The following is a 19886-nucleotide window of genomic DNA, read 5'->3' on the forward strand; positions in this document are numbered from 1 at the left end:
CTTGTCGATCGCTGGTTGAACTCCGTGCAGACAGAGGAACGGGGCACTGCTGGGAGATCTCTCCGCAGCTCTTCCACAACATTATGCTGTGCAGTGGCTGTGGTCAACTAGGGTCTCTCAGGAGACCTGCTGCCGTCGCTAAGATTCAGCCACTGACCTGGAGTGCATGAGGTAAGTGCCAGCTGTGACCCTTTTGCTCAGCCCTACTTGAGTGTCAGTGTCCTAGCTCCCTTTACGCTCCAGTGGCATCCCTTGCCCAGAGCCCTGGGGCAGCAATCAGCTAGGACTGCCAACTTTTTAATCGCACAAAACCGAAGGCCCTGCCCCTTCCCTGAGGCCCTGCCCCCTGCTCGCTACATTCCCCTCCCTCAGTGGCTTGCTCTCCCCCCACCCTCACTCACTCTCACTGGGCTGGGGCAGGGGGTTGGAGTGTTGAAGGGGGTGAGGGATCCAGGGTGGGGCCAGAAATGAGGGGTTCAGGGTGTGGAAGGGGGCTCAGGGTTGGGGTGCAGACTCTGGAGTGGGGCAGGGGATGAGGGGTTTGCAGTGCAGGAGGGGGCTCCAGCCTGGGGAGTGGGGCTGAGAAATGGAGAGTGTGGGAGGGGGCTGTGGGTTAAGGCAGGGAGTTGGGGTGTGGGAGGAGGTATGGGCTCTGGGCTGGGGGTGTGGGCTCAGGTGCAGCTGGGGATGAGGGGTGGGAGGGGGCTCAGGGAAGGGGGTTGGGGTGCAGGGGGTGAGGGCTTTGGCTGGGGATACAGGTTCTGGGCTGGGGATGAGGGATTTCGTGTGCAGGAGGGAGCTCTGGATTTGGGGAGGCTCAGGGCTGGGGCAGGGGGTTGGGGCTCGAGGTTGGGGCACGGGCTTACCTCCAGCGGCTCCCAGTCAGCAGGGCTAAGGCAGGCTGCCTGCCTGTTCTGGCTCGGTGCTGCGCCCTGGAAGTGTCCAGCAGGTCTGGCTCCTAGGTGCGGGGCCCAGGAGACTCCCTGTGCTGATCTTGCCAGCAGGCACCACCCCCCCAGCTCCCATTGGCTGCAGTTCCTGGCCAATGGGAGTATGGCACCGGTGCTTGGAGCGGGGGCAGCTCGTGGAGCCCCATGGCCCCCTGCCTAGGAGCTGGACCTGTTGGCTGCTTCTGGGGTGCAGCGTGGTGCCAGGACAGGTAGGGACTAGCCTGCCTTAGCCCCGCCAACCGGACTTTTAACGGCCCGGTCGGTGGTGCTGCCCGTAGCCGCCCAGGGTCCCTTTTCGACTGGATGGACCGGTCGAAAACCGGACACTTGGCAACCCTACAATCAGCTTCAATTCTCTTCCCCAGCTTTGCAGTAGCTGCAGCCATGAGTAGCAGCAGTCAATAGCCTTTAAGCAAGTGGCATTCGGTATGAGGAGCCACACCAGCTCCAGCTGGTGCAGAAGACGCTGTATGGATTGTAAGAGGACTACTGTGGATTGTAGGAGGAGCTGGGGCTTTCATTAGGCCCTAAACTCTTTTGTTGCTGATGTACTTTTGGAAATGTTACCCCTCGTCCTTGATATTTCAAAGGCAGCCTGGCAAGGTCATTAGGAAAACTTACAGGTCAAGGCACAATTGAAAGAAAATTCTTACTCCCTTCCCCTCCCCCCCCTCCCCCCAGCTGCTTTAATGTCACACTTTTCTTTGGCATGTGTTGGGGCGAAAGTTTGCCTGAGTAACCCGTGTACCTTCTGTTGTCAGACGTCACTGGTGTGGTGCTCTGCTCTGTCCAGTGTTGATAAGTCGGCTGTGTGCGTGTGTTCCCTCTGCGTGCTACCCCGGCTCTGCGCAGATCGCTGGCACGGCAAACCCCGAGAGAACCCCCAAGGACCACAGACTCCGATAAGGTATGAAGACGCCCGGCCAGGTTTATTGCTAAATGAAACACAGTCTCTAGCTCCCCAGATCAGATGTCTACAGTTCTGCTCGAACATATGTGCTCCCTGACAATGGACCGGCTCGGTCAGTGACGGGACACTCCACTGCCCCCTCGGGTCCATTTTTATACACGGGTACAAACAAGTTACACCTCACTCTTGATGTATTGAGGTACCACCCCTCTATGCGTCAAGGTGCCGCCTATCGCCTTTCACATGATGGTTCGAGCAAAGCAACCCCATCCATCATATTATCTCATATTATCCCTGTCTTTAGGGTGGGTCCGCACGTTCCTTGTTATCTCTGTGCTTGTGCTGGAGTGTTCTGGTACCAGTCTGGCACGTGTTGACCTCACTTGGGCCGAGTACCTCTAGGTATGTGTGTTTCTGCAGCATCAGCCCTCTGTGAGCAGGGCCTGCCTCTTTTCTCACAGCTTTTTGTTTTATATCAGCAAAGCCTTGACCATTACTTTAGCTCAGGCCTTAGGCCTCTGATACAAGGACTTATGTTTCAGGACCTCATCTTCCTCCACCTTCTTCACCAGAAATGCACCAGCCCCGCCTTGGCGAACTTGGGTCATGACAGCTGCTTTGCCAAGACCCACAGTCTCTCCCGTCAAACCAGTGCAAACCCAGGTTTCTCCTTAAATTAGGGACAGGCAAGGTTTGGAGTTGGGGGTTTGGTTTTACTCCCCATAAAAAAAAGTGATGGAGTTTTGGTTCAGCACACTGGCTTATTAAGTTAGCCCTCATCGGTGCGCCCTACAATTCTCCTGTACATTAATATGCCTAAGTGCCAGTGGCCAGATTTCAGAGCACTAATAAACCCACTTGTGGTCAATGGACTGCATAACTACCCAGTGCCTTGAATTAGAAATGGCAGGTACAGTGCTCCTCTTGCTGGGCCGCTCCAAGGCCTGGCTTTGTCGTCATGGGTTTCAGTAAGGCAGGGGTAGTCAATAGGCGGACCATGGGCCAAATCCGGACCGCCAGACACTTTGGAACAGACCCTGAAATCTTATTTACTTATCATTGTTGTTGAGCTTTTTAAATTATTTTTTTCTGGAGTCTGGACCTTGATACCTTCCCCTAGAAATGTGGCTGTTGAGAGAAAATAATGGAACTGCCCCTGCCATAAGCTACAACCGCCCCACCCCCAGCGCTGAGGGCATGAGGATTTCAGTCTCACAGCTTAGGGAGCAGAATGCAGTCGGCGGGGTGAGAGGTTAGGCTAGTGCTGAATCTTCCCCTCCAGCGGACCGTATTAACAGTTTGTCCCCTATCCTACAGGCTCTGTGTCCAACTGTCTGAGATGCACTTGTCTTCTCCTCTTCCACCACTACATGCCATGTGTATCTGCTTGTCTTGACCTCCTTACTGCAGCACTCTAGGCTTGTGGATCACCCTCGCAGTGTCTTGCGGCAGAGAGCAGCCTAGCCAGAGCTGCTTCTGCTGCAGGGCTCCTTGGGTCTGTCACAGGTGTGGCCTTTCTGGTTGAACTGCACCTTGATCAAACCCCCTGAATATAGGTACAGGAGGGATTTTCTCCTGCCTGCTCTCTGGCACCTTCTCTGCTCTGGCTCTCTGGGGCCGAGCTGTTCTGCAGGTCATGGGGAGGAGGAGCCTAGGACCCGTGCTGGCCGTCCCCGCTGGGATCCTATGCGGGCTGTCAGGAAGGGAAGTGGAAGAACCGGGATATCCTGCTGCCTGACTCGCTGCCATGGTGTAGCCCCTTCTGCTGCAGCGGGTTCAAGTGAGCCAGCTCCTCCTCAAGCATCTAGAGCAGACATGGGAACAAAGCATTTTGGGTTATAGGCAGCGCAGTTTGGAGCCCCTGGGCAGGCACTGGGAGTTGCACCACTAGGACCCCTGTGGCCACTGCCCAGTGAAGCCTGTTGGGCCCTGTCTTACAGCAAAGGCCCTTTCCCTGCCCTAGCAGGGACATTCTGGGTTCAAAGCAGCAGTTGGCAGATAAACGGGGGGTCTCCATAGCCGCCAGCTAAGGCTGGGCCTGGCGCTGGGGTGCCTGAAGCCAGGAGAGGAGAACACTGCTCTCAGCAGGTGTCATTCGAGGGTTCGATTGTGCCGAAGCTAGTGGGAACGTGTTGTGCGTGAAGGAGGGAGCAGGCTCGAGAGCTCTGCTGAGGTACTCTCATGGTCCCCCCCGTCTCTGCAGCATCGAAGCAGCTCCCAGGCACCAGCCCCTGCCCGGCAGGTCGGGGTCTGTCCCCCCCCTCCCGCAGTACAGCTGGAGACGCTAAGGCCCAGCACGGGGAAGGACCTTGGGTGAGGGTCTGTGGCGCAGCTGGGCCTAGAACCCATCCCCCTTTGCAGGGGTGCTCGGGGCCCCAGTGCAGGCTGGGGGCACTCAGCGAGGCTCACTTCTTTGCGGGTAACGAGCCGCTGTTTCCACTCGCTCAGCTCCAGGGTGTGTTCGTCGTCCAGCCCCTTCAGCTGCTTCTTCTCCTGTTCGACCAGCAGACGGAGCTTCTCGGTCTGGGAGACAGGCAAGGTGAGAGCAATTACACGCCACAAACGTGGGCAACGAGCGGAGACTGGGATCATGCCTAGGAAGGGCCCTGCCAGGCTCTGGGACTGTGCTGCTGACACAGATCAAACCCACACCAGGGCCCTTGGCACAGCCGCCAGGCCTGCGAACGCTGACAGGCAAGTGATGCCGGCACCTGCAAGGGCCAGCAGGACGGTCCCGCTTCAGAGGTGGCCGCAGGGCAGCGCTCTGTCCCATACCAGCCGTCTGGGCTGGGGGACGGGCGGGGGGAAGAGCCCCACACACACACATGCACCCCCCGCGTCCAGTGAAGGGGGAGGGGAGCAGGCCGGCGAGTGGCCGGAGCACGGCTCGAACTCACCTGCAGCTGCTGCAGCTCGCTCAGGGTCTCGGCCAGACGCTGCTGCAGGTCCTGCAGCTGCTCCTTATGCTGCCGCTGCTGTAGCTGCCCCTCGGCCCGCTGGCGCCCCTCCTCCTGCTGCAGGAACTGCGGGGAGCAGGCCGGCACCCCGCGTTACACTCCGCCGCGCCAAGGGGGTCCGGGCCCGGCAAGGGCGCCACGGCGCGTTCTGCCTGCCTGGGGCCTGGGGCGGGCCTGGGCCCTTCCTGCCAGCTTTCCTACCCCTCGCCCTGCTCAGCACGGCCCTCGGTCCCCAGGAGCAATGAGGAGGTGTCAGCTTGATTGACAGACAGACAGGCCAACGAGGGGGGGCGGGGCGGGGGGGGCGCCCTATGTGTGAGCGGGAATGGCCTGGAACAGAGTGGGGGCCGAGCTAAGGAGAGAGCAGGGGCCAAGCTGAGCTGGGGAGCAGGGCTGGGCCAGCCAGAGAAGCAGCCCAGGGAGCAGACCTGTGCTGGGAGCAGAACTGCAGCGCCCAGAGGGGCCAGAAAAGGCAGCCTCGGGGGCTGGGGCTGGAGCCATCCGGAGCTGGGTGCGGTGAGCAGCTGGACAGGGCGAGGGGGGGACCCTGGGCAGCCGGCCCAGCGCAGGGAGACGCCCCCAGCCCAGAGGCCCTGCAGGCCGGACTTGGAGGGGGGTCGTAACCCTGCCAGGGCGGGAGCGATGCTGGGAGGAAGGGTCCTGCCACCGAGAGCCTGAGGGCGTGTGGCTACCGCCAGAGCGAGTGTCCGACCCACAGCCTCCCTGCCGCTCAGCCAGGGCCTGGGCAGGGGCTGGGACGTGTGAGGAACAGACTGAACTGCCCTGACATCCGAAAGAGGCTGGTGGTGACATCCCCGGGCCACAGAGCAGGTGTCGGGTTTTCCTTTAGCCTTTCCCCCTTTTCCCTTATTTTTTAATTGGTTGCTGTTTAGTAAATCGTATTTGCTTTGAACTGTGTAACGATCAGTGCAGAGAGAGCACCCTGGCGTGGGGACACCCTCGCCCCTGCCCTAAGTGACCACGACCAGGTTGGGGGTCGAGCCCCCAGGAATCCTGGGTTCAGCCTTGTTGGGGTTCTGAGGACTCTGCCCCACAGGACAGTGGGAGGGGAGCCCTCGAGGTCAGGCACGGCTCTGGGTAAAGGGAGTGGGAGTGAGCCAGGAAAGTTCCCCTCGCTAGCAGGACCATTCCCCCGCTTCCATGCCGCTGGCCAGATGCGGCATCCCCTTGCAGGAGGCCCGAGGCCCAGCTGGCAGCCTCAGCGAGGCCATTCAGAGCGGGACCCGGAGGCAGGTGGAGCTCCAGGAGCCCGCTCAGCCCCAGGTCCCCATATGCTGGGGGGTTCAGTGGTAGGCCAGCTGCTGGTGGCTCATCACATGGACTCTCTCGTCCTCTTCCCCCCCACCCCCCTCAGCAGAGGGGACGTACTCCAGCCACGGGGTCACTCGGCTCTGGGCCAGGAGCTGTGCAGGGGCTCTGTCCCTGGGCCCACAGCCGAGAAGGTGTCGTCCCCTCCCTGGCCCCCAGGCATCTCCCCCGTGATGCGGGCTCTGCGCTGGGGGCAGCCTTTGGCCAGGCTGGGGCCCTGCTGCCCGCTCTGGAGCAAGAGCTTGGCAGGAGTGGGGCCTGCTGGGGCTCAGTACCTGCTTGGTCCTGTCCTTCTGCTCAGCGCCCGTCACCTCCTGGATCTTCAGACTCTCCTTGAACAGGGCGAGGCGGAGCTTGGCATCCCCGCGCTGGGTTTTCAGCAGCTGCACCTGCTGCTGCACGTGCTGGTTCCTCAGCTCGTCCAGCAGCAGGAGGTGGAAGCGGCTCATCCGCTCGGTTTCCTGGCGGAGAGGCGGGCGCGAGCGTCAGGGGCCGGCCACCGGGACGGGACAGGCCCGGCTGCTTAGGAAGTGACCCTGGGCTGCGCATCGCTTCCTCCTGCTTGCTGCCTTGGCGTGGCGCCAGCCTGCGTTAGACATGGCCCCACGCCGGGGGCAGCAGAGTTCTCCCCTGGGGGCTCCCCCTCTGCCGCGCCTGGATGGGGGGCAGCGTGCTGGAGCTGTGCTGAGGGGCGAGCCTGGCTGCCGGGCTCCCTCCTGCCCCACCCCAGGACCCTCTTTCATCCCTGCCCCAGACAGGAGCCCAGCCTGGGTTAGGACGGGAGCCTGGGAGGAGGGGGAGGGCAGGGGCAGGGCAGCGGAGGGAGGAGGCTTTGTGGGGAGGGAGAGCTCTGCTCCAGGGCTGAGCATGCTGCCTGCCCAGGGCTCCGGCGTCCCACTGGCCCAGGTGGCTCTAGTCCTTCCCCCTTGGTACTGGCCCCACCTGCATCCTCCTGGTCCAGCCTACGTTGGTCCCAGGGCCCCCGCCCAGTTCCACTGCAGCGCTGATGGGAGCCCCGAGGCCTCACCCGGCCTCGGGTACTGCAGAGGGGCCTGCGTTGGTGCTGCCGACCACCCAGCAACCAGCCCTGCACTCACCTTCTCGTGCCGCTTGCTCAGCTGCTGCCGCTGGAGCGAGTACTGCTCCTTCACCTGCTGCTTGAAGAGGTGATACTTCTCCTGCAGGTGCCCTTGCTCCATGCTCCACACCACGGCCTCCCGGGCTGGGGAGGGCAGAGACGTGCGCTCAGGTCCCTGGCCTCATCCCGTCTTTCAGCAGAGTCCCACCTGGCCCTCCTCCCCTACCGAGCCCTCGGCAGTCCCCTGGCCCTCCCTCAGCGGCAGGCATGTCTGGTGGGTTTTGCCCTGGGCAGTGAATAGCCACACGACTCCCAGGTGTAGCTAAATCCCCAGTGCCATGCAGCCCTGCTGCCCCTTCTCCCTCTACATCAGCATGAAGACGAGGGTCTTTAAATACACTAGGAGGGGGTGGGCAAACTTTTTGGCCTGGGGGCCGCATCTGGATGGGGAAATTGCATGCAGGGCGATGAACGTAGGGCTGGGGAAGGGGGTTGGGATGTGGGAGGGAGTGCGGGGTGCAGGAGGGGCGCGGTGTGCAGGAAGGGGCTCAGGGCAGGGGGTTGAGGTGCAGGAGGGGGTGTGGTGTGCAGGAAGGGGCACAGGGCAGGAGGTTGGGGTGCAGCAGGGGACTCAGGGCAGGCGGTTGGGATGCAGGGAGTAGTTCAGGGTGCAGGCTCCGCCTGGTGCCACTTACCTTGAGCGGCTCCGGGGTGGCAGTGGTGTGCAGCGGGGCTAAGGCAGGCTCCCTGCCTGCCCTGGCCCCGTGCCATTCCCGGAAGTGGCCAGTGTGTCCGGAAGTGGCTCCTGGGGGTGGGGTGTAGCAGGTGGCTCCACCGTGTGCTGCCCTCGCCTGTGTGTGCCACCCCCAAAGCTCCCATTGGCTGCGGTTCCCTGTTCCCAGCCAATGGGATCTGCAGGGGGCAGTGCCTGCAGGCGAGGGCAATGCACAGAGCCTTCTGCCCACCCCACCCCCCCTCGCCCAGGGACCGCAGGGACATGATGCCAGGCCACAGGAAGCCTGCCTTAGCCCTACTGCACCACGGGGCTGGCAATCCCGCGGGCCGGATGGAAAGCCCTCACGGGCTGGCTGCGGCCTGTGGGCCGTAGTTTGCCCTCCCCTGGGCTAGGAGCAAGGGAAAGATGAAGGAAAGTGCAAGTCCTCCTCTTAGTGGGGAAGGAGAGCTAATCAGTGATGACAGCAAGGAAGCTACAGTAAAAAGTTTAACAGTGACCAGCTACTCAATAATGTTAATTACTAACAACCAGGGGAAAGGAATTCAAACCGAAATAGGGAAAGAACAGGTTAAAGAATAGTTAGATAAGTTAGATGTATTCAAGTTTGCAGGGCCTGATGAAATTAAGGAACTAGCTGAAGCAACCTTGGAACCACTAGTAATTCCCTTCAAGAATGCAGGGAGGTTGGGGTGAGGTCCTAGAAGACTGGAGAGAGGCGAACACCGGAAAGGAGAACAAAACAGGCCCCAAGGAATTATAGACCACTCAGCCTAAATTTGAAACCTGGAAAGATACTGGCACACATTATTAATCAGTTTGTAAGCACCTGGAGGATAACTGGGTTCTACGGAATAGTCAGCATGGATCTGTCAAGAGCAAATCATTCCAAACCAACCTCATTCCCTTCTTGGACAGGCTACGGGCCTAGTGGATGGGGGGAGCGGGAGTCGTGAGCTGTTTTGGGTTTCGTCAGGGTTTTGACACAGTCCCACGTGATATTCTCATAAACAAACGAGGGAAATGTGATCTAGATGAAATTACTATAATGTGGGTGCAAAACTGTACTCAAAGGGTAGGTATCAAACCGGGAGGGTGTGGTGTGCTTTCTGCTTGACTGAAATATACCGCATGGTCTGTTTGTTTTGGGGACTGTGGGCTGAGCCTAGTGGCCTGCTAAGCAAGGCTGAAAGCTTCTTATTGAGGCTTTGATCCCTAAGCCTGGTAGCACCCATCAACCCTTAAACAGGGGGCGGGGCTACTCAGGAAGACCAGGGGTTTAAAAAACTCACTCCTAAGTGACCAGAGGAACTAGCGACCAGGATTGGCTCACAGAGAAGTTTTGCGAGAGAGTTCTCCAGGTGAAGGAGGAGCGATTACGTGACCTGGGGGTACGTTTGTTGTCTGTAGTGTGTGTGTTTGTGTTTGTTTTAGAGGGGGATTGTGAGGGGGAGCTAGATACACTTAACATTCTTTAAACTTAAAACCAAAACCACACCCTGATGAAAACAAAACAATAACAAAGGAAGGAGCTTCAGGAGTCCAAAGAGAATCCAGGCAGAAGTCCAGCGAGAGAGTGGGGGCTACCCAGCTTATTGCACCCAATGCAGCATGTGTGATTACCTGCCCTATGGGCAGATGCTGTATCTGTGCGTTCGGTGCAAGGAGCTCCTGGCCCTCAGAGACCGTGTACGGGTTTTGGAGACCAGAGTGGCTGAACTGGAGGAGCTGAGGGAGACAGAGAGGTACCTAGATGAGACTTTCCGGGACACAGTAGAATGGTCCCACCCCCGGTCTGACAGCCTCTGTGCTGTTGAGGAGGATGAAAGTCTCAGGGAAAGAGAACATCCAACAGGAGCAGAGGGAAACAATCCCATATTTGGGACCCTCCTTCCAGATGATGTTGTGGTTTCCTCTCACACTGAGGATACATCTCCGGGGGAGGGAACTCCAGTTATTAGGAAGAGACAGGTAATAGTTATGGGGGATTCGATCATTGGAAACACAGATAGCTGGGTTTGTGATGACCGGGAGAACCACATGGTGATTTGCCTGCCTGGTGTGAAGGTTGCAGATCTCTCGAGACATCTAGATAGACTTATGTGTAGTGCTGGGGAGGAGCCAGTGGTTGCGGTACATGTAGGTACCGATGACAAAGGGAAAGGTAGGAGAGAGGTCCTGGAGGCCAAATTCAGACTGCTAGGTAAGAGATTGAAGTCCAGGACCTCCATGGTACATTCTCCGAGATGCCCCCAGTTCCACGTCCAGGGCCAGTTAGACAGGCAAACTGCAGGGTCTCAATGCGTGGATGAGATGATGGTGTAGGGAGGAAGGGGTTACATTTATTAGGAACCGGGGAAACTTTTGGGAAAGGGGGAACCTATACAGGAAGGATGGGCTCCACCTAAACCAAAATGGAACCAGATTGCTGGCACTTAAGATTTAAAAGGGCAGTTTTTAAACTGAGGGCTGGGGGAAAGCCGACAGGTACGGAGGAACACGTGGTTCGGACAGAGACATCCCTTAGGGGAGGGTCTATTAATGGAGATTCTCTATGTCCTAGTAAGGAGGAGAGGATGGAAGATGATGAAATACAGGTAGGATCTGATGAGAAACAGTCAAATGAAAAAAAGTCCCGTTCAATTACATCATGTAATGGCAGACAGCTAAAAAGTGACAAGTTTTTAAAGTGCTTATATACAAATGCTAGAAGCCTAAATAACAAGATAGGTGAACTAGAGTGCCTTGTATTAAATGAGGATATTGATGTAATAGGCATCACAGAAACTTGGTGGAATGAGGATAATCAGTGGGACACAGTAATACCAGGGTACAAAATCTATCGGAAGGACAGAACAGGTCGTGCTGGTGGGGGAGGGGCACTATATGTGACAGAAAGCGTAGAATCAAATGAAGTAAAAATCTGAAATGAACCAAACTGTACCATAGAATCTCCATGGATAGTAATTCCATGCTCGAATAATAAGAATATAGCGGTAGGGATATATTACTGACCACCTGACCAGGATGGTGAGAATGACTGTGAAATGCTTAGGGAGATTAGAGAGGCTATAAAAATAAAAACTCAATAATAATGGGGGATTTCAACTACCCCCATACTGACTGGGTACACGTTACCTCAGGACGGGATGCAGAGATAAAGTTTCTTCACACCTTAAATGACTGCTTCTTGGAGCAGCTGGTCCTGGAACCCACCAGAGGAGAGGCAATTCTTGATTTAGTCCTAAGGGGAGCACAGGATCTGGCCCAAGAGATAAATATAGCTGGACCGCTTGGTAATAGTGGCCAGAATATAATTAAATTTAGCATCCCTGTGGTGGGGAAAACCCCACAGCAGTCCCACACTATAGCATTTAATTTCAGAAAGGGGAACTACACAAAAATGAGGAAGTTAGTTAAACAGACATTAAAAGGTACAGTGCCAGAAGTAAAATCCCTGCAAGCTGCATGGAAACTTTTCAAAGACACCATAATAGAGGGTCAACTTAAATGTGTACCCCAAATAAAAAAACACAGTAAGAGAACCAAAAAAGTGTCACTGTGGCTACACAACAGAGTAAAAGAAGCAGTGAGAGACAAAAAGGCATCCTTTAAAAAGTGGAAGTTAAATCCTAGTGAGGAAAATAGAAAGGAGCATTGAAGAACAGCTAGCCGAAGACTCAGAAAGTAATAGCAAACATTTTAAAAGTCCATCAGAAGCAGGAAGCCTTCTAAACAACCAGTGGGGCCACTGGACGATCGAGATGCTAAAGGAGCACTCAAGGACAATAAGGCCATTGCGGAGAAACTAAATTAATACTTTGCATCGGTCTTCATGGCTGAGGATGTGAGGGAGATTCCCACACCTGAGCCATTCTTTTTAGGTGACAAATCTGAGGAACTGTCCCAGATTGAGGTGTCATTAGAGGAGGTTTTGGAACAAATTGATAAACTAAACAACAATAAGTCACCAGGACCAGATGGTATTCACTCAAGTTCTGAAGGAACTCAAATGTGAAATTGCAGAACTAATAACTGTAGTCTGTAACCTATCATTTAAATCAGATTCTGTACTAAATGACTGGAGGGTAGCTAATGTGACACAAATTTTTAAAAAGGGCTTCAGAGGCGATCCCGGCAATTACAGGCCAGTAAGTCAGACTTCAGTACTGGGCAAACTGGTTGAAACGATAGTGAAGAACAAAATGGTCAGACACATAGATGAACATAATTTGTTGGAGAAGAGTCAACATGGTTTTAGTAAAGGGAAATCATGCCTCACCAATCTACTAGAATTCTTTGAGGGGGTTAACAAGCATGTGGACAAGGGGAAATCCAGTGGATATAGTGTATTTAGTTTTTCAGAAAGCCTTTGAGAAGGTCCCTCACCAAAGGCTCTTAAGCAAAGTGAGCTGTCATGGATAAGAGGGAAGGTCCTCTCATGGATTGGTAACTGATTAAAAGATAGTAACAAAGGGTAGGACTAAATGGTCAGTTTTCAGAATGGAGAGCGGTAAATAGTGGTGTCCCCCAGGCGTCTGTATAGGGACCAGTCCTATTCAACACAGTCATAAATGATCTGGAAAAAGGGGTAAACAGTGAGGTGGCAAAATTTGCAAATGATGCAAAACTTCTCAAGATAGTTGAATCCCAGGTAGACTGAGAAGAGCTACGAAAGAATCTCTCAAAACTGTGTGACTGGGCAACAAAATGGCAGATGAAATTCAATGTAGATAAATGTAAAGTAATTCACATTGGAAAACATGCATCCGATGAAGTGAGTTGTAGCTAACGAAAACTTATGCTCAAATAAATTGGTTAGTCTCTAAGGTGCCACAAGTCCTCCTTTTCTTTTTATAAACCCAACTATACATATCAAATGATGGGGTCTAAATTAGCTGTTACCACTCAAGAAAGAGATCTTGGAGTCATTGTGGAGAGTTCTCTGAAAACATCCACTCAATGTGCAGCGGCCGTCAAAAAAGCAAACAGAATGTTGGGAATCATTAAGAAAGGGATGGATAATAGGACAGAAAATATCATGTTGCCTCTATATAAATCCATGTTACGCCCACATCTGGAATACTGCATGCAGATGTGGTCACCCCATCTCAAAAGAGATATATTGGAACTGGAAAAGGTTCAGAAAAGGGCAACAAAAATGATTAGGGGGATGGAACAGCTTCCGTAGGAGGAGAGATTAATAATACTTGGACTCTTCAGTTTGGAAAAGAGATGACTGGGGGGATCTGACTGAGGCCTATAAAATCATGACGGGTGTGGAGAAAGTAAATAAGGAAGGGTTATTTACTCCTTCTCATAATACACAAGAACTATGGGTCACCAAATGAAATTAATAGGCAGCAGATTTAAAACAAACAGGAGGAAGTATTTTTCCACACAACACAGTCAACCTGTGGAACTCTTTGCCAGAGGATGTTGTGAAGGCCAAAACTATAACAGGGTTAAAAAAAGAACTAGATAAGTTCATGGTGGATAGGTCCATCAATGGCTATTAGTTAGGATGGGCAGGGATGGTGTCCCGAGCCTCTGTTTGCCAGAAGCTGGGAATGGGCAACAGGGGATGGATCACTTGATGAGTCCCTGTTCTGTTCATTCCCTCTGGGGCACCTAGCATTGGCCACTGTCAGAAGACAGGACACAGGGCTAGATGGACCTTTGGTCTAACCCAGAATAGCCGTTCTTATGTATCTAGTGAAGTCCTGCAGGAGTCAGTCCGAGGTCCGGTGCTATTCAATATCTTCATTAATGACTTCATTAATGGAGAGGAAAGTACGCTTATAAAAATTGCAGATGACCCCAAGCTGGGAGGAGTCACTGGCACTTTGGAGGACAGGATTAGAATTCAAAATGACCTTGACAAATTGGAGAATTGGTCTGAAATCAACAAGATGAAATTCAATACAGTGAAGGGCAAAATTCACGGAGGAAGAAAAATCAAATGCACACCTACAAAATGGGGACAAACTGGCTAGGCCGTCATAGCGCTGAAAAGGATCTGGGGGGTTGTCGTGGATCAGAAACCCAATATAGGTCAGCAATGTGATGTAGCTGTGAAAAAGGCTACTATCATTCTGGGGTGTATTAACAGGAGAATCATAGAATATCAGGGTTGGAAGGGACCTCAGGAGGTCATCTAGTCCAACCCCCTGCTCAAAGCAGGACCAACCCCAATTTTTGCCTCAGATCCCTAAATGGCCCCCTCAAGGATTGAGCTCACAAACCTGGGTTTAGCAGGCCAATGCTCAAACCACTGAGTTATCCCTCCCCCTGAAACACATCCTCAGGGAGGGCTTGTCCGGGATATGAACCCGGGACCTCTCGGACCCTAAGCGAGAATCCTACTCGAGCATCGTATGTAAGACATGGGAGGTAACTGTCCCGCTCTATTTGCCATTGGTGAGGCCTCAGCTGGAGTACTGTGTTCAATTTTGGGTGCTGCACTTCAGGAATAATGTGGGAAGCGGTGCAGGCCACAGGGACATGCTGGCCACCACTTCCCGCAGCTCTCATTGGCCGGGTACAGCGAACTTCAGCCACTGGGAGCTGCGGGCGGCCATGCCCGCAGACAGTCAACTTAAACAAAATGTCTCACGGCCTGTCAGCGGATTACCCTGATGGACCACGTGCCGAAGGTTGCCAATCCCTGGTCTAGGTTTACTTGGTCCTGCCCCAACACAGCGGCCTGGACCTGATGACATCCCAAGGTCCCTTCCAGCCAGACACTTCTCTGATTGTCTGATCTCTGCATCTCAGCCCTTATCCCTCCCAGAGCTCAGCTCTACCTCTCCTGAGGCTGTGGATCTTGCTGACGCACTCCCACTCGATAGAGGTCACTTTCTTCTTGTGCTCCTGGACGACTTTCTGCAAGGCCAGGTTTAGCTCCTCCTGCTGCTGCTGCAGAAATCTCTGCTCCTGCCAGAGGGAAACATATGGGTCTGGCCCCAGAGCAGCCAAATTCTTAAAACTATTGCATCCTATTAACTCATCAGCTGGCTAGTGCAGATTCCCCAGATCAGCTGCCCTGCCCCCGTTTATTGGCCTGCTTATCTCAAGTGCCTGGGGGTCAGTACCCATAGGGCTAGTGGGGCCATTCCTGCTCATCGGCTCTGACCGCCTGCATCAGCAGGGCAAGGAATTTCACACAGCAATTCCTGCCTCAAGCCCAGGTGAGGGAGGGTGTTCCACACGCTCCTTGCTAGCTGGCATCTAGATGTGGATATTGACTAAACATTAGAAGAAAGCCTGTGCGGACGGAGGCCAGCTCAGGTTTGCTGTTACAGTGTCTATGCAATGGAGCTCATGTCCTGAGGCTGGGGCTTTTCCACGGGCCGAAGGGGCTGCAGTACCCCTCTTCCGCCTTATGGAAAATCCCAGCTTTGCAGCTAAACGAGAACAGCGCAGGCCTAGGCTGGGATCTCTGCCCTCTGGGCTCCAGTCATTATAAATCCTGCCTTCGTGCTGGAACAGCAATACCAGGACCATCATGGGACCCAGAGGGACCCACAGCATGAAAGTAACCCCAGCGGTAGGTGCAGGGAAAACTTGCCACCTGAGCTTAGATGTCATAGGCTCAGTGACCAGGATTCTTATAGTCCGGGAAAGGGATCCTTGGATCCTATTGGCTAAGCGAGAAATGCATAGATGTGATTGGCTAAGTAGGAAGGATGCTTAGAATCTGAGCAGCAGGATTCTTGGATGTCATTGCTTCAGACAAAAGACCCGTAGTTCCCATTGGCTCAGGGGGGAGGAAAAGGGGAGGGGAAAAAGATCTCTAGGTCCCATTGGCTCATTGGTATTTATTTAATTAAAAATATTAAAGAGGTCTCTATCAGATTCTGGGGGGTCTGTCACTTCCCTAGGTCCCCCTGGCTCGGGGGCAAGGATCCTGAGTTCCCATTGGCTTGGGGGAGGGGGAGGATCCCTAGTTCCCATTGGCTCGGGGTGGGGGTGAGATCAAGGCCCCACTGGCATGGGAGCAGTAGGTTCTGTGGGTCTGGGTCTCCGCACATGGGGTACCTCTCTCCTGTTGTCCCTAAAGGCCGACAGCTTCTTGCCGTAGTCCTTCTCCTGCAGGGCTTTCAGCCGCTTGGCCTCATCGCGTAGCCTGGCGGTGAACTCGTGCTCCTGGCGCTCCTGGGCCTGCCGATGGTGCCGCTCCAGGCTCTCCACCTCGCGATCATAATACTGCTTCTTACTCTGTGCATGTGCAGAGCAGGTAGCTTACGTGCCTTTTCCTCCCACTCACCGAACCAAACAATATAGGGGAAGATAAGAAGGGCCGAGCCCCAGACAGCGTCAGCCTCTCTACATTGCAGGGATTGCAGTTTCTAGGCTAGCACCTGGCCCCACTTCTGTGCTTCTGCCACACGGGGTGTCCTGGAGGAGCTGGGCAGCCACACAACGCTGAGGACGCAAGCCAGTGCATGTCTCCAGCGGGACGGTGAGCACTGCGCAGAGCACAGCCCTGTGCCGGCCAGCCCAACAGTTTTGGCCAAGGTGGGCGTGTGTCCCGTTTGCTCTTGCCCACTGGACCGAACAAGATCAAATGGGACAAATACCCACCTTGTCAAAAACGTGGGGTGCAGAGGAATGTGCCGGGGGTGAGGGCGATGCCAGCCCTACACGGGGCACGGGGGAGGCAGGGCTTGGGCCGGGGGCAAGCAGGGCTCGAGCGAGAAATGATGCTAGCCCTGTGCAGGGAGGGGGGGCAGGGCTCGGGCCAGCCCCATGCAGGGAGGGGGACTCAGGCGACCAGCAACACCGGCCCTGCATGGGGAGGGGGGCTTGGACGAGCAGCTCGGGCCAGGGGGCTTGGGCGAGTGGCTCAGCCTAGCCCTGCACCGGGGGTGGGGGAAGGGGCCTTGGGCTAGCCCCATACGTGGTCCTGTTTTCCCTTCGGGAAGTATGGCCACCCTAAGCATGTCCCATGTGTGGTCTGGAGCGGTGCTGGATTGGGAGCTGGGAACGGGGGGGATCGAGGCCTGTGATGATTTTCAGTTCTCCAAACTCTGAACTGCATATGATTATGCCATGGAGATGAGAGCAGTCGCACCCTGCACCAGGGGCCGTGGGCCTGCCAGCCTGGCAGCGCCGCTCACAGGGCCCGAGCTGACAGCAGCTAAGGAAGGGCTGTTTGTGGTTACCGTCATTTCCTGCTCAATGTGGCGGAACATCTGCTCCCGCTGCTGATGGAGCTTCTGCTCCAGCTGGCTCTGGGCTCGCTGCTCTTCCTTCTGGAGAAGGCGGAGTTCATGCAGCTCCTGGCGCCTGGCGACAGGGAGACAGACCCACAGAAATGGCAATGGTGGGGAGATGCGTTGGCAAGCAATAAGCAACCTCCTGAAACTTCAGCCATTTTCAGAACCAAACTTGACCCTGAATGGTTTTTATTTGTCTCCTCAGGTGAGACTGGCCCAGTTCTGGCTCTAGCCACAAGAGGATCACTGACAATTTCACAGGGAAGCCAGCTCTTGAGTTTTACCACAAGTTTGCAAACTCAACTGACGTCAATGGAGTGGTGCCACTAGAGAATCTAGCCCTGCGTAGATATAGAAATCCCCTGTGTTTGGAAGGTTTCCTGCCTCTTCCCACTGGAGCTGCAGATTGGCAGGGTGGCTGCCACCCTGAGTGTAAATGGGGCTATAGAAAAAGGTGTGAAACCTGTAGACCAAATTCATCCCTGGAGTAACACCAGCGTCTTCAGTAACTGGGATGCAATAAATGCGAACATGCATGAGGATTAGAGACGATCCTGCGCACACTATCCTTTACTTATGATGAGCTACTGCCCATAACAACAAACAATGTCCAACATTTGTACAGAGACGTCCCTCCCAAACTCCAGCATGCTGTCTGCAGACGTCCCTCCCAGACCCACCGCGCGCTGTCTGCGGACGTCCCTCCCAGACTCTGCGCTGTCTGCAAACGTCCCTCTGAGACCACACCCCAGCACATGCTGTTGCCAGATGGGGGTGCATTAGTGGGAGGGACAGCTCAGTGGTTTGAGCATTGGCTTGCTTAAACCCAGGGTTGTGAGCTCAATCCTTGAGGGGGCCATTTAGGGATCTGGGGCAAAAATTGGGGATTGGTCCTGCTTTGAGCAGGGAACAAGTTGGACAAGATGACTTCCTGAGGTCCCTTCCAACCCTGATATTCTATGAAAACAGAAGATCACTTGCTCAGTCAGTCAGTGGCAGAGTTGGGAGCAGAATCTCACCCTCCCCTCTCATGCTCTAAGTCCCGTGCTTCTCACCCTGCCCAGGTGATGTTCCCTTTTCTGCATCATGACTTGCCCTTCCCATCTCCTATTTAACAATATGGGAAGGGCAGGATGCTCTCAGCCCCCACCCTGAGAGCCCCCGCTGTAATCCTTTGGCTATATCCCCTCCCAGTCAGCCAAGTGCCCCTTACCGAGCTGAGCGCATCTTCTCGCCCTTTGTATCCACCTCACCGATGGTCTTTGAGGTTGTCACGCTGACCTCCTTCCCATCCACAACAAACTTCCTGGTTTTCCTCACTGTTCTTCTTAGGGAGACAGCCTCCTGAGACCACAGACAGGGGGTTATGCTCACAACAAGCCTAGAATCCTCTCATTCAAAGAGATAAACCCAACAAAACAGCTGATGTGGAGGCAGCTTGAACCTCCACCACATAATTCCACTTGCTTATGTTTCTTTCAGCCCAGGGAGAATTAACACAGGCACATGCTCTGTTCTTACTCAGGGGAACTCCCAGCGAAGCCAAGTGACAGCCTGAGCAAGGACTGAGTAAAATAAAAACTCATAGACTTTAAGGCCAGAAGGGGCCATCGGGATCATCTAGTCTGACCTCCTGTACATCACAGGCCACAGAACCTCACCCACCCATTCCTGTAATAGACCCCTCCCCTCTGGCTGAGTTACTGAGGTCCTCAAATCACGCTTTACAGGCTTCAAGGTACAGAGAATCCACCATTTACACTAGTTTAAACCTGCAAGTGGCCCGTGCTCCACGCTTCAGAGGAAGGCGAAAAAACTCCAGGGTCTTTGCCAATCTGACTTGAAGGAAAATTCCTTTCTGACCCCAAATATGGTAACCAGTTAGACCCTGAACATGTGGGCAAGACTCACCCAGCAGATACCTGGAAAAGGTCTAGTGTCCCATCTCCAGCCTTTGGAGATATTTTCTGCGAGCAGTTGCAGATCGGCTACATGCCATTGTAAGCAGTAATACCATCCCATCCCCTCCGTACGCTTATCAAACTCAGTCTCGAAGCCAGTTAGGGTTTTTGCCTCCACTGCTCCCCTTGGGAGACTGTTCCAGAACTTCACTCCTCTGATGGTTAGAAACCTTCATCTAATTTCAAGCCTAAACTTGTTGGTGGCCAGTTTATAGCCATTTGCTCTTGTGCCAACATTGGCCCTTAACGTAAATAACACCTCTCCTGCACTGGTATTTATCCCTCTGATGTATTTATAGAGAGCAATTATATCTCCCTTCAGCCTTCTTTTGGTTAGGCTAAACAAACCAAGCTCTTTGAGTCCCCTCTCATAAGGTAGGTTTTCCATTCCTCAGATCATCCTAGTCGCCTTTCTCTGCACCTGTTCCAGTTTGAATTCATCTTTCTTAAACATGAGAGAGCAGAACTGCACCCAGATGAGGCTTCACCAAGGCCTTGTATAATGGTACTAACACTTCCCTGTCTCTACAGGAAATACCTCGCCTGATGCAACCTAGGACTGAATTAGTCTCTCATGACTACATCACATTGGCAACTCATAGTCATCCTGCGATCGACCAATAGACCCAGGTCTTTCTCCTCTGTCACTTCTAACTGATACGTCCCCAGTTTATAGCAAAAATTCTTGTTGTTAGTCCCTAAGTGCATGACCTTTCACTGTGCACTATTAAATTTCATCCCATTTCT

At 54.2% G+C, this 19886-nt stretch overlaps 1 protein-coding gene across 1 annotated transcript in view; it reads right to left on the minus strand.

Moving 5' to 3' along the window:
* Positions 1–1860: 1860 nt before the first annotated feature.
* Positions 1861–19886, minus strand: part of LOC144257747 (uncharacterized) — a 42765-nt gene continuing 24739 nt past the window's right edge. Inside the window, exons 10-18 of the mRNA XM_077805868.1 lie at positions 18392–18522; positions 17125–17248; positions 15998–16177; positions 14764–14893; positions 7244–7368; positions 6422–6607; positions 4758–4883; positions 4270–4383; positions 1861–3664 (exon numbers count right to left, since the gene is read on the minus strand). Of these exons, the coding sequence (XP_077661994.1) occupies positions 3557–3664; positions 4270–4383; positions 4758–4883; positions 6422–6607; positions 7244–7368; positions 14764–14893; positions 15998–16177; positions 17125–17248; positions 18392–18522 (1224 nt within the window). The 3' untranslated portion in view covers positions 1861–3556. The remainder of the gene's footprint in view (positions 3665–4269; positions 4384–4757; positions 4884–6421; positions 6608–7243; positions 7369–14763; positions 14894–15997; positions 16178–17124; positions 17249–18391; positions 18523–19886) is intronic.

This window comes from Eretmochelys imbricata, chromosome 26 (assembly GCF_965152235.1).
Source record: "Eretmochelys imbricata isolate rEreImb1 chromosome 26, rEreImb1.hap1, whole genome shotgun sequence".
Taxonomy (NCBI): Eukaryota; Metazoa; Chordata; order Testudines; family Cheloniidae; genus Eretmochelys; species Eretmochelys imbricata.